General features: G+C 40.0%; 1 protein-coding gene across 6 annotated transcripts in view; it reads right to left on the bottom strand.

Moving 5' to 3' along the window:
• Nucleotides 1–1,750: 1,750 nt before the first annotated feature.
• The window catches only part of stx1a (syntaxin 1A (brain)), a 98,815-nt gene continuing 85,982 nt past the window's right edge, over nucleotides 1,751–14,583 (bottom strand). Inside the window, exons 7-10 of one of the 6 annotated variants that reach the window (XM_049576419.1) lie at nucleotides 11,643–11,716; nucleotides 11,408–11,542; nucleotides 8,598–8,708; nucleotides 1,751–4,922 (exon numbers count right to left, since the gene is read on the bottom strand). In XM_049576419.1, coding sequence (XP_049432376.1) covers nucleotides 4,845–4,922; nucleotides 8,598–8,708; nucleotides 11,408–11,542; nucleotides 11,643–11,716 — 398 coding nt within the window. In that variant the 3' untranslated portion in view covers nucleotides 1,751–4,844. Of the gene's footprint in view, nucleotides 4,923–8,264; nucleotides 8,709–10,071; nucleotides 11,543–11,642; nucleotides 11,717–14,583 lie in introns of those variants that run through there. The other 5 variants (XM_049576420.1, XM_049576418.1, XR_007449366.1 and 2 more) reach the window with 5 other exon arrangements.

Below are 14,583 nucleotides of genomic sequence, written 5' to 3'. Positions count from 1 at the left end.
TGATGAGAGGCTTCTGTGAATGTATGTCCTGAAGGAGGCGCTTCAATTAATTTTCCTGCGTAACGAGCACTTCTTATTTTTAATACATTAAGTATTTTTGTGGATAATAGTTATTTTACTTATTTATTTTTTCTTTGAATACAGGACATTGATCCGGGCTGGTATGTTGATGGGGTAGCTGCCTTGTCCTTGTAGTAATTGGTGAATTAGCAAAAAACAAACAAAAATTTTTTTAAAAAATTTAACGATACATTGATGATAATTTTAAACCTGAAAGAACTGAATTCTGTTTCCTTCTGCTGCTGCTCCCAGCTGAGGCTTTTGCTAGCTGCTGTTGTTAACACTGATAACAGTGTGTTATCATTAATGATGAGAAATCTTTCCCACAGACTAGTACAGGAGTACCTCAGGGTTCTGTTCTTGGTCCGCTCTTTTTTAGTTTATACGTTAATGACTTACCACAGTCATGTGTCGGAGCAGGTTTTCAGGTGTATGGGGATGATACAGTCATACATGTATCTGCGAAAACATCTCTGGCAGCTTCCAGACAGCTGTTATGTCGTTTACAGTCCATTGCAGCATAGTTTGAAAAGTCACAACTCTCACTTAATATTAACAAAACGGTCTGAGTTTGCTTCTCTGCCAGGGTTCGCTCATCAACAGAAGCTAATGTGTTAAATCTAAATATTAATGGACAAAATATCAAACAGGTCAGGTAAAATACCTCAGCCTCATATTAGATTCACAACTAAAATTCGAGAAGCATGTTAAGATGGTGAGCAGGGTTGCAAAAGCAAACTTCCGTACATTTAGACTTATCAGGGACTGTCTCCCATTTCACGCTGCAAACAGTTTTGTGCATACTATGATTTTTTTCACATTTAAGTTACTGTGTAACCTCTTGGTCACAAGCGACATCTACAAAAATAAAGCCTCTTATGATGATATATAATCCAGCCATTAAACTTTTGCAAAGGAAACCAATGAAAGCACATCATTGTCATGTTCTTTAGAAACTAAATATACTAAGTTTTGATTATTTCAATAATTCTGCCAATTTCAAACTCATCCAAAAATGCCTAAATAATCAGGCTCCCCAGGTGCTCAGTGAACTTGTGGTTCCACTGAGAGCTTCTGGCTCAATAACACACGGAGCAGCCAGTGGGAATTGTAAGGTTCCCCTGTGTGAATCCTCATTTGGAGAAACAGCTTTTTCTGTCCGTGGAATTAAAATTTGGAATTCTTTACCTTCAGAACTTATACTGGATCCTGATTTCGATCACTTTAAATTCAAACTGTAGCAGTTTTTGAAGAGGAATCAGTGATGCAGTCATGAATAATTTCACTTCAGTAAAGCTTCACTGAACTTTGGAGATAAATAAAAGATAAAGGGAAAATAAGTAAACAGTTACTCATAATGTCACCTGAAAGTAAAGACTGTCTTGTTGTCATAAACACCCACACACACACTTTTGGACTTTTATGTTGGCTGTAGCGATACACAGTGTTTGGCCAGAGAGACTTTATTCTCTATCCCTACAACAGCAGTGACGAGTGCAGTAAGAGTTAGAAAGACTCATAGTAAGGACAGTCACACTTATGAGAAGAATCAGACTGAAAAATACAGTAATTACAGAAGCATTCGGTCTCTGTTAATTCACTCACGCAAAGGAATGCACAAACTGCACTGTGATTTTCAGACAAACTTTACTTGAAAAATCAAAACAAAAAGAAACTCAAATTAAACAAACAAAACCAGGTTATCACAATACAACACAAAGGCAACAATATGAGTAGGCAACATGGTAACATGGTTACAGTCTGTTCATGTCTGATATGTCACCAGAAAACTGACACAAGAGTCTTTTACAGCGCTACTTTGAGTTCATGCTGACGCTTTCACTGACTCATGTTCACTCATAAAAATAAACATTGAAGTAGCTTGACAGAAGGATATGCTCTGTTTAAAGCTGGGGTTTATAAAAGACAAGAAACATCAGCAAGTGTTTTCACTTACAGACCAGAATTATCAATCCAACCAGACTAGACTCCATTTTAACAGCTTATTTGAACATACTGGCAGTGTTAGAGAGCTTTATATCAGTTTACACTTTATACAAAACAAAGACACAGGTGGCTATTAACAAGACCTCATGTTCTCATCCCACGACTCGCACTCAGCACGTTCAAACATGTAGCTACAAATGAACACACACACATATCCTCTTTCACATGCACACACTCAACACTGGAGCAACGGTCAGAAATGCTGTACAACTGGTAAGGCCAGAAGTTAAGTACAGTAGCATTGCTTCCCAAAAACTATAAGAGATGACATTAGAAAAATTTGGCAGTATGATGATTCTACCAGCAAAATATCCAACGTGTCTTCTTTCTCATTTGCAATAGAAAACAAAACACCACTTTACAGTGAACTAAACCATGCAGGGCTGTTGGAGGGAGGTAGAGGACATCAGAGAGAGAACGTCAGACGAAAAGATAAAGTCAATCAAGATGTGATTAAACAAAGGGTCTACAGATAACGTGGCTTTGAAAACACAGATTAGCGGCCCGTCTTTGTCTGTACAACACAAAACAGGCATTACAACTGATTAAGTGTCATATTTGGAAGTTGGAATGTATTAGTATAGTGTTACATATCATTTAGTAAAACTTTTTTCATTCAACAATTCACTTTTGGAAACATCATATCATTGACAACACTCAGATAAACAGTTCGCAGCACCACACATTTACAAAATAGCAACTCATGCGAAAACACCTCTTGCCCTGTACGCCACACATCAAATGCGTCGTACAGTAAATAACGCCCCTTGCACTAAATTGCATTCATAAAAACAGGAAACTGAAAATGTCAATCTGTTGTGTTTTTGCTCTGTTGTGTGTGCGGTTGTGTGTCTTAAAGTGTGACTGTGGTTGAGGTTTAGCCCAGCGTTCCTCCAACAATGGAAGCAATGACGATTCCCAGAACCACACAGCATATAATAATCATAATTTTCTTCTGTAAGCGGTAACAAGAACAGTTTAACAGTCATCCATAGCAGCAAATGGGGGGCAAAGGAAAACATGTTAGAGATGTAAGTTGTATTTTATTTTAACACATTACAATTTGTATAATAATCAGAAAAAGAGTAGACGAACACAATGCAGGAGAGAGACTATTTGATTTGAATATATCTGATAATGTTGGAGTGTCACTGTGATTTAGAGGCATTTCCACATGCTCTACTTTAAAAAATCATTAATCTTTGGTTCCTGCATGTTGTTCATAACACATTAAACACAACACAGTGTGTTCATACATGCCACAAACATGAATCATTACTATATTTAAAGCCACAATGTGTAGATAATGGAAATGCTAAAGTTTGGCGCCATCTGGTGGTAGCTAAGGATGCATGAAGCTACCTTCTGAAATAAGCAGACTACAGACTGAGCCAGTGTTTACTGAGGTCGTTTCAGTTTTCTGTAAAAATCCACACAGTGACTTTAAAGCAAAGTTAAATCATAAAATACGTCATTTAAGCACACATGCCTCAACATTCAAAAACAGCCAATGTCCATCATTTAAACCCTGAGGAATCGGTCTCCAGTTCTTAAAGGAATAGTTTTGGACACACGCTTACCCATTTTCAGATAATAATTAGTTTAGAGGATTAATACCACTCTCATCTGCAGTACATAAGAAGCTGGTGAGCTTAGCTTAGCATAAAAATAGGAGGGAAAGTAGGGGAAACAGCAAGCCTGGCTCTGTCCACAGGCAACAAAGAACGTTTACAAGTACCTTGGCTAGGCTCCAGCCCTGAATATGACAAGTGGTTACATATAATGGATAGATGGATGGTTTTATATTTGTAAAACTTTGCCAAAGCCTAGAAAAGTTCATTTTGTATGTGTGTGAAATCAGATGTCACTCATAACCCCCCTTGTCATTTTTACACATTGTTTTTATTGATCTTCTCTCTTAACTCTCAGCAAGAAAACAATGTTTATTTCCCATATGGTAAAAATATTGCTTGAATGCTTCAAAAAAGGAAACATTTATAGGAGCATTGGTGGCTTGGTGGATAGAGCAGGCGCTCCATGTACAAGTCTGTAGCTGCAACGGGCTGGGCTCGACTCCAGCCCATGGCCCTTTGCTGCTCTCTCTCTCTCTCTCTCTCTCTCTCTCTCCCCCTTCACACTTAGCTTTCCCATAAATTAAAGGCAAAAAAGCCAAAAAAAATTATATATCTTTAAAACAAAGAAAAAAAGAAGGAAACATTTATATTTTTGAACCTTGATCATGGACTCAAAAACTTTTTTCAGGGTTCTCAATGTTGGACACATCTGTAAGTATATGAGACTGACTGTTCATGAACTTTGCTGAGGTATATGCACTTTCGTTTTTCAATTCAACACATGCATTTTGATTAATATAACCACTTAGTATCTGCAGCTTTGTTTTTGTAGAAAAACATGCAAAGCTCCTCAGAAGACTGCAGAACATGCGCATGACAACAATATGTGAATCATGACACAAATGGACACAAATGGACACAAGGCACACGTTAGCTCGTCAAAGTATTTGGCTGTTAGTTTAGAAAAATGTAGGCCTATGTATTAAAAAATATATGTAAAAGTAAACGTAAGATATTTGAGTGCACAGAACCATGTCGGACTGTCTTTAGGGTAGTAATGTAAGCCTTCTTCTTACTTCACACGCAGTTACTGACTGCACAGTACAGAGCCCACTATACAGTACGTTTTAACTGCCGAACATTAGACCCACAGGAGGAGGCATCACTTCCTGCCCTGTCAGCTCTTAGGGATTTCTTAGAGTCCTAACTGAGTCCAACTGCGAGGGAAATAATGAGGACGGTCAGACATGCTGCAATACAACCTCCTATCAGGATCACCTTCTGGATGGGGGAAATGGGAGGGGAAACAAGGAGGGCAGAGTGTCAGATAATGATTCAGTGGATGTAGAGGCAGAAAGAATGAGAAACAGAAGAAAAAGGAAGAAGGGAAGAAAAAGACATTTCTGAGGTGCACAGTCTTTGATTCTAAGTGGGGGACATAATTATGTTGAGTTGGTGTCATGTCATGAATGAAATTCCTCTACCTTTGAGTGCTATTGTAGATATTAACCAAGAGGTGGCAGAGGTGTTCCACTGTGGGGCAGGTTGTTAAATGAAGGAATGATGGTAACCCTGACCAGTTGTTCCCAGATGTTTTGGTCTGCCGTACCCCTGCAGCCCGGTCAGATGAGCTCAAGTGCCCTTTCATCGACACCACTTGCGGTGTTCCAAATATGTGAATGTTAATCTAACACTATTCACAATCTGATAGTTAAGGCTGGCACAAAACATAGCGATCCAGGAATTGTTGATGTTTCGGCTTTGGCTCTTTTTCCTCAACAGTCTCCATCAATTCTTAAATGAATTCAAGTGTTAGTGACAAGGAGCGTAGTATTTGCTCGCTGGTTTTGCTGGTATGGTCTGGTGTATGAGCTTAAACCAGCTTGATTTATGCAAACCAGCTGAACTGACATTTTGTCAATATGACATATTCTGGCAAATTAGGTAGCCTCCATCAGCAGCTTGCGCCAACAGCATCACTGTGCTAAATCCAACTTGTATTGCATGAGTAATGAGCAATATGACAATATGATTAACATAATATTATGTTTATATGTTTATAAAAAGACTACGGAGCCACTGGTGACTAACAGTGCACAGAGACATGTTGGACTGCACAGACTGCACGGCACCATGAGGGAGTTAATATGTCAGTCGAGGCGGGAGAGGGGGAGGAGTGACACATGTTGTGTTTTTTACTAGAAAGTTCATGTGTATTTTGAGGTGATGAGAGGGGACATGGCAGAGGGTCCCTCTCGGAAAAAAAAACCCTGTGCATATATGGCAACATTTCGGATGTGAAGCCAATGAAAGAGGTGTCCTACCTAACCACAAGCTACATGGTGAACCACTGTGTCAGACACCCTGTTTCTATTTATTTCTGTTGCTCACTTTGAAAGTGCCATTATGGCTCAGGAATGGCTGATTCATATAATTAAAATGAGGAATTATCTACCCAGTACCTCTATGTGTCACTACAAAAACCAAAATAAGGTGGCAGCTGGCTGGAGGGAGATCGCCAAGGAGCTGAGATTTTCTTGTACGGTAAGGCTAATAACAAGCCAGGCTATTTGTTGTTGGCTATATTGTATGTCATCCCCAGTAAATATGATTGTAGAAACCAAGTGTTGTACACTCCCTATGCATTTCTTTTATTTAGATGATGTTTTGGCCTTTGGGCCTTTTTCAAGATCAACAAGCAGAAGAAGGCCGAAAGACCGAAACATCAAGTGGTTGTGATTGATGTGATTATGTCTCCAATCTGATCAGATGCCTGTACTACAAAGCCAGTTCAACTTACCCATGATATCTTCTCACTATCTGGCATGACTAACCCTAACATTGGCCGTCTGGATGACCGGTACTACAAAGCTGAGTATCAACTAGTTCAGTCAACTCTGGGTTCCCTATCCAGCCACAAGCATATACATGTGAAAGAGGCGGGGCTGTTAATTACGAGTGACATCATCAGAGCCATGAATGAAGTAGGCTGCTTCATATGATATGAGATGAAAGGGTACCGAAAGTGTCTGCAACTGCCAGACAGTGTAATGTCAATGGCGTGGGATATAAATAATACTCTGTAATTTTATAACAGAAAATGTGTAAACATTGAAAAAACAGATTTACATTATGTGCAGGTATCACTGGGCTATTTGTAATATAAGTATATAGTATTTTTTTACTGTTCAGTTGGATGATAATGAAACTACTCTGAATATGTCACATAAAACACTTTAAAGTGATGCCAGACTGTTTCTGCTACTTAAGTAATGGTGGGAAAGTAGCCTTGTTAATGACTGATGAGGTCTAACTGACTGAAATGTGGCATTTATAATAACAGGAGCTAATTAACAACGTGTGGATTACTTTACTAATAAAATATTATCTGTTTTATCCTAGTTCTCATCGTGTCGGTATCTCATGTGATTCAAAACTGCAGTGATGGAATCAGCACTGTCAGCGATCAGTGCAGACTACAGTTAACTTTGCACAAGTTCAATCTGGCTAAGTCATCTGTTAAGTTTTGTAAACGATCCCCATGTTTATTAAAAGCTCTGTTTCAAAACCAGTGGAAATAGAGCCCTGGAACAATGAACTCATTCTACTGACCTATAATAATATACAGTATAGACTACTCTTTTTTACCTGAGACTCTGGAATTTTGTCCATGGATAATTTTAATTCAGTGATCTGATTGGTCAGACGTCAGGGTGTTTACAGGCTATGATCCAATACCCTGAAGTTAACCTGCTCCAGAGCAGGGTAGCTGTTCTGCATAAGTTGCTTTGGTGATTTATCCCAGTAAAAAGAGAACAAGCTTTGCAGTACTGAAAACCCTGAGTTAACCCTTAAGTTCATGCTAACTAATTAATGTTGACAGAGAGTGCCAATGTTACACAATGCAATGTGATAGCTGGATGCTCGTTTGCTGTTAGGATACGAAGTGGTTATGTTCCGTTCAGGAGCTGTTGCTGAGTCAAGTGTGACACCTAGTGGTAAAATTCACAATACCACTGCAGTCTAAAGATGCCGTTTGGCTTAATGTCAAACCGGTACAAAAAAAATTTTCACACAAGCCCAACTCTGGATATCACTCTCATGTACGGTCAATAAGAAGCTGGACCCAGGAGCTGAAGATACTAAAATCAAGTACAACAACTTTCGTTTAAAAAATGACATTTTTTACAGTTTATGAATGTAGTAAGAGAACTGGATTTACATTTGTACTACTTGTACTTGCTTTATTCAGGAATGTGTCATTACTATTAGTATCTAAATTGACCTGTCTGACATTCTTATATTTCTTGAATTCTCGGCAGCAGGTAATGTTCAGGTGTTTTTTTGTTTGTTTTTTAGATAAATACTCTGGTAAACCTGAGGTATACACACACCTGCTTTGAAATCCCTGCTGTAGAACATGTCAAATACACTCACAACACACATGCTCCACATGCAGAATACATGCACACATAAACTGACAACAGTTACACACTACTATATATATATATATATATATATATAGTACAACAATAATGTACAACATTAATGAAGTTCTCTATCACTTCATCATGCGATAGCATGCATGGGCACATGCACTGTTTTACTGTACTTGTGACTCACCCTCCGGGCTTTACTCTGGTATTTAACCGCCTTCTTAGTGTCTGATACTGCCCTCTCCACATAGTCTACTGAGTGCTCCACATTGTACTCTATGCGGTCTATCATTTCCCCCTAGGAGAGGTTAGTTACAGAGGAGGTGTGGAAAACATGCAGACAGGAAGAAGAAAGTGGGAGCCAGATGTGGAGGCAGGAGGAGGGGTGGATACAGATGGAGAGGAGGTGAGAGGAAGGGGAGGAATAATGGGATGGGAAGCAGAAAAGGAGAAAGAAAAGAGGGAAAAAAAAGAGGATATAATGAGTCAGTTGGTAGAACGTGTGCATCTTGCATCTCACCCGTTTGCCAGTCTTTTTGAACTTTTTGCATTTTGGGATGTTCTCCTTTGTCTGCTCCACATATTCATGGGCGGCCAGCACACTTCGCTCAATGTTGTTCACCAGTGCACCCTGAATGAAAGACAAGAGACAATGTCATTTTAGTTGTGTTGGGAGCTCATATTTGACACCACATCAAGACTTTCACAGATGTGATTTAAAGGTCCAGTGTGTAGGGTTATACATTGGCATAAATGGAATATAAAATAATAAGTATGTTTTCTTTAGTGTATAATCACCTGAAAATAAGAATCGTTGTCTTTTTGTTACCTTAGAATGAGCCATTTATATCTACACAGGGAGCGGAAGCTCATCCACAGAGTCCACCATGATGCTGCACCACAATGTTTCTACAGAAGCCCAGAAGTGACAAGGTAAACACTGACTCTTGATAGGGCTAGTCGCGTTTTTGCGTTGGCTACCATAGGTAACGCCCCCTCCGTAATGAGCCGAACACTTATTTTTCACTCCACTTTATTTATTTATTTAATATATTTTTCGGGCATTTTTAAGCCTTTATTCGATAGGACAGATGAGCGTGAAGGGGGGAGAGAGAGAGAGGGAGTGACATGCAGCAAAGGGTCACAGGCTGGAGTCGAACCTGGGCCGCTGCGGCAACAGCCTTGTACATGGGGCGCCTGCTCTACCACTAAGCCACCGACGCCCCACTCCACATTATTTTAAGTTAAACTGCTTCATTCAGTGTTTAAATCACTGAGCCTGTTTGCTTTGTTGGTGGAAGAGACCTCTGTGGATAATTTGGCCCCCGGTAAAAGCCTCCAGCATCTTAAGTTATCAGAGAGAAAAATAGTCAGCACACATTAGCAGGTGCTGTGGTAGCAGCCGGTGAGCAGCCGAACAGCATCAGAGAAACACTGATATTTCACATGAAACTGCTTTATCCAGTGTTTATACTGGTTTAATCACGTTGTCAATTTGTTTTTGAGAGGAAGAGCTCTCTGCGGATAATTCAGCTCCCGGTAAAAACCTCCTCAACTATGAAAACTGAAGGAATCCTGACCGGAAGTTCATGCTTGCCACATGGGAGAAGTTACATATGGTTGTAATTTGAGGTCCTCTAGATGCCACTAAATCCTTCACACAGCTTCTTTAAGTAATTCTAATTTTGATGCTTATTATATGAGCATCATAGTGTGTTGTATTGTGTGGGCTTTGAAAAAGATACCAAGTGCTCTTTTGTCTTCCTCTTTTCATATACCTATCCACACGCTCCTTCTTACTAACACTTTAGTTTATGAAAGCAGCAGATGTCATTACCATGTCTAAATCAGCATTTGTCAAGAAGCACATTTAGCACTGACCTAGGATTGTTAAATGATAAAGAACCAACACTCATACGGGTCTTCATGCACAGCAATAATGATTTAAGTATATAAATAATTTTTTTAAAAAAAAGGAATCACAGGTGGATTACCTTTCTGTGTTAGAAGGGGATCGCCGTTCTCTGTTCTCTAGAGCTCAGAGTCATTGTGGTGATGACAGTGTGTGGGAAAGAAAGAGAAACAAGAGTGCAAAGCTGAGAAAATTACCAGACTCAAGTACAGTATAATCTTAAAAGTGGCACTCCGTTATTAAAAGAAGGGTTAGTCCACTGAATTATTTACATTTGGAGCATTTATAGGCGTGACAAGAGAATGAAAGAGTATGTGAACACAAATACACACAATACTACTGAATTATGAGACATTTCAACAATTATCACTCCCACACTACAATTATGCCTGCTATTGCATTGTGCTGCAATTCATATCACTTACATGCAACAATTTACTTTCATATTTGTCATTCAGCATATTTTCTTATGCATGTGCTCACATTTCCTTATGCATAATTCAGACTGTATTTCCAATGAGGAAAACCAGTTTATCTCTGTGGGGGCTCATCCCACACACTAATGCAGTCTCATATAAAGGAAGGCCTACAGATTTACCTAGCAAAGGTAGCTCTTACACATGAGCATGAAGTATGCGTGTGACTTTGAAGTATATTGTCGTGTTCACTGCCCACTGCATGATGCAAGTTTCTCAGTACAGTGTACACCAGTCTATACAGCATCTCTGTTCTCTCACTGAATTAAACTTCCAACAGGGACATGATACATTTCAGTAACTTACAAAGCCAGAGCCCCTGTGCAAAGCAGCACATTAATGCAACGCTGTTCAGTTGCCAACTTTAAAGTCCTGGATGTCAGATTTTTCTTACAGCTCATAAACACAGCATGATAATTACATTTTTAAAAATGGTCTAATGGCAGAAATCCCAAATAAAGATTACGACCAAACTCCAGTCAACTGATCTTTGCGCCAATAGTTATCCATGCCCCCAATTCTGTCTAAATTTACTGAGATATTTAACAAACAGACAACCAGATGGAGCAAAAAAAAAACACACAACCTCCTTCCAAGTCTGTACTAATACACTCTACAACTCATATGTAAATTAAAAGACTGGCAGTTGCCGTCTGTCTAAAGTCAAGTTATTTTCATGACAGGGAGAAGCAGCAGCTGCTGCAGCACGACAGCTGGTTAATGATTTTACCACTGTGAGTACAGTGTGCTGCTGAACTTTTGCATTAGCCAGGGCACATTTTCAAACCACTGACAGGAAGAAATACTAAATCTACAAACTGGACTCTTCGTTATAGCGTTCATGTTGGCAGATGGATTGCCAATTTATGACCGTATTTTCAGGTTTGTTTCCACATGCATTTGGCACATCTGTAGGGGCTGAGAGAGGATCGATGTTTTCACCTGGCTCTCCACCAGCATGGCCATGTCCATGAACATGTCGTGAAGCTCTCTGATACTGTTTTCCAGCTTGATGATCTCATTGTGCCGCGTCTCGATCTCATTCATGGCTTGCTCGGTGATGTTGTCCATAATGATCTAACAGATGGAGAGGGTCAAGAGAGGAGTACAATTAGATTAAAAGCATGCGTTGTGTGCATCTATGTTGTATCTATTTTGCATCTATTGCATCGCTTACCCCCGAGGTAAAGATAGCCGGGTTGTCGCTCTCCAACATGCTCTCCAGCTCCTCATTTGTTGTGTTTCTTCCAGCTAAAAGGGCAAACACACCCAGAGACATTTGCAACAGCAATCGTGTTTGTAGGTGTTAAAGAGATTTATCATGTGTGCGGATATTACAGTAAATCTAAGCCCAGGGTTTAAGAACTGTAGGTGCAATGCTATCGGATTAAGAGATTCTCCAAACTACAGTGGATGAAGATCACATTAGGAAGGACTAATAAAATGCCCCCCTCCTTCCTCTTTCATGTCTGTCTGAGGATTAATTAAAACAAGAGCTGTGTGCCTCTCTTTTCCACATGCTCATTTTCTCTGTGTCCATCTATCTCTCCTGAATATCCTGCATTTTAAACTCTTGATTCTTGGATCTCTCTGAACAGCAGTGGATGTGATGTAAAAATCCTGAGTGCCATAATTTAGTCTCTATCAGCATGGATCTGGATTACAAGCAGGATAAAGTGTGTTTGTGGATTTATCAGTATTCAACCAGACAAATCAAATGTTCAGTTGAATTCAGCCTAAAATACAAAGCTCAGCTAGATTCCGCAGTAGCTCAGTCCATAGGGACTTAGGCTGGGAACCGGAGGGTCGCCTGTTCGAGTCCCTGTCCGGACCAAAGACCAAAGGAGAGGGGCCAGTTCACCTCCTGGGCACTGCCGAGGTGCCCTTGAGCAAGGCACCGAACCCCCCAACCGCTCAGGGCGCCTCACCAAGGGCAGCCCCCTCACTCTGACATCTCTCTCCACTTTGTGCATGTATAGGTCCTGTTTGTGCATGTGTGTGTCTTTCGGACCTGTGTGTAATTGACAAGCAAGAGTGAAAACATTGAATTTCCCCTCTGGGGGATTAATAAAGGAAATAAACTTAAACTTAAACTTATAACCACAAGCCTCGACACTTCTAACACTAGACACAGCTTCAGTCATATAAACACAGCCTTATCCCAACACTTACATGCTTACAGTTCAAATATTACAGAGTGAACTCCAGTTTTCATTTTTTTTATTTTCTTTCCTAACTAAGGTCACATCTAGCTGACTGTCTGACATAGACTATATAAAACAATGTATATAGCTACTGTGTCATTGGTTTGTGGACTGCCGTTTTGAAGTCTGAAGTTTGGCATTTTGGCCATTTTATTTTGGCTTTTTGGAGCCGGAATTGACCATATTTTGAGGAAAGGGTGGAGCTGTGGAGAAATGAGTGGTGCATCTGACTCATAGACTGCCTCACAGACAGCCTGGCACTCAAGCAGCCCCACCTTTAAATATGTTTAAATTTTAAGCCCTGATTAAGGGGCTGTCCACACCAACGTGGGTATTTATAAAACCGTGACACTTTGCTCACGGTTTGGCCTTTCATCCACACAGCCGCAGTTTTGGGCCCCTGTAACCGGAGTTATTTGCAACCGGAGTCCAGGGTGAACTTTTTGGAAAGGTCCGGTGTCAGCAGTCATGTGTGGACAGGATAACCGGAGTTATTTTGTCTCGTCTCCATTGTATGACGTCACAGTGTGCGACGTAAACAGAAAACAGCTGTGTTATTACCCAATCCAGTGTGTGCGAGAGACGATTTGAGGATGGACCTAAACAAAATACTGCTGCTATTTAGCAGCATATCAGCACTTTGTGGCTGTATCATACAACTAACGCTACTCAACCACATCCAGCAACAGAGGCGCGAGAGTGTGCTATTACGGAGATTGCTCCTGCTGCATAATAGTACGCTTTAGGGTTGGGCGATATATTAAAAATTTCCAACTGGCCACTGTCAGCCCATCAACCGGCGGATGCCGATATATTCGGCAGTTGTGTGTGTGGCGGAGAAAAAAAAGAGGGGGAATGTTGCATTCATGTGATGTCGGAAAGAATCGAAAAATGACTTTCAGAATGGGATAATTCACATGAACGCCACCTCATGTCAGAAAAACAACTCGGCAACTCGGATCTCCCGACACCACATGAATGCAGCAAAAAAAATGCAGCATGCTTTGCGAGCCCACTCATGTCCAACATGGCACGGAAGTATCTGTGCATACCGGCAACAAGCATGCCATCAGAGAGGGTGTTTAGCACGGCTGGTAACATTGTTAACCATATGCGCACTTTGCTTAAGCCAGTTAAGGTTAACATGCTCGTTTTCCTCTCCAAAATCATGTAAAACAGTGTTTTCGCGTTAAAGACAGCGCAAAGGGACTTTATTATTTTATGTGATTTTTGCACTTTATTTTTCCATTGTTCTTCGTTCAGCCTATATTTATTATTATTTGTATTTATTTATTCAAGCAATAAGCCTACGGAGGCTTTGAGAACAGCTATAACAGCTTAAGTTTTTTTTTTTTTTGCCACGTCCTCAATGGCATTATTATAAAGACAGTGCAAAGGGAGTGGACATCATTATTTTACATGATTGTGTGATTTTTGCACTTTATTTTTTCCAATGTCCTTCGTTTATATTTACTTATTTGTTATCACAGGCTACTGTTACTGTGTAACTTTTGTGGACCGACCAACTGTTTATGCTGTTTGAATAAATTTACCTGCACCTTATTCTCTGACTGTGGTCTTTAATGTCAAAATTACTGAATTGAAATTTTACTGAAACATACAGCTTATAGGCTATACTCTTATTCATTAAAAAAAATAAATCACCTTGAGATCTTTGCTGAGTAATAAGCTGTAAAGACGGGCTGAAGACGACTGTCCGACACCATTTTAAAAAGAGTCTGATGGCTGCAGAAGGACGCATTCGCTCACAGCCTCTAAATCAGCCAACAGGTGGGAGATAGGGATAACATACCTGTCCTACTATAACGATCGGGGTGCACAACTGCACATCTTTTTTTATGTAGTTCTCAAATATGGTTTATGAATTAACGTTATGGCCGGGTTCCACCGGCT

This window comes from Epinephelus fuscoguttatus, linkage group LG5, assembly GCF_011397635.1.
Source record: "Epinephelus fuscoguttatus linkage group LG5, E.fuscoguttatus.final_Chr_v1".
NCBI lineage: Eukaryota > Metazoa > Chordata > Actinopteri > Perciformes > Serranidae > Epinephelus > Epinephelus fuscoguttatus.
Note: the sequence above shows the minus strand (reverse complement) of the source record. Positions and strands in the feature narration are given on the sequence as shown.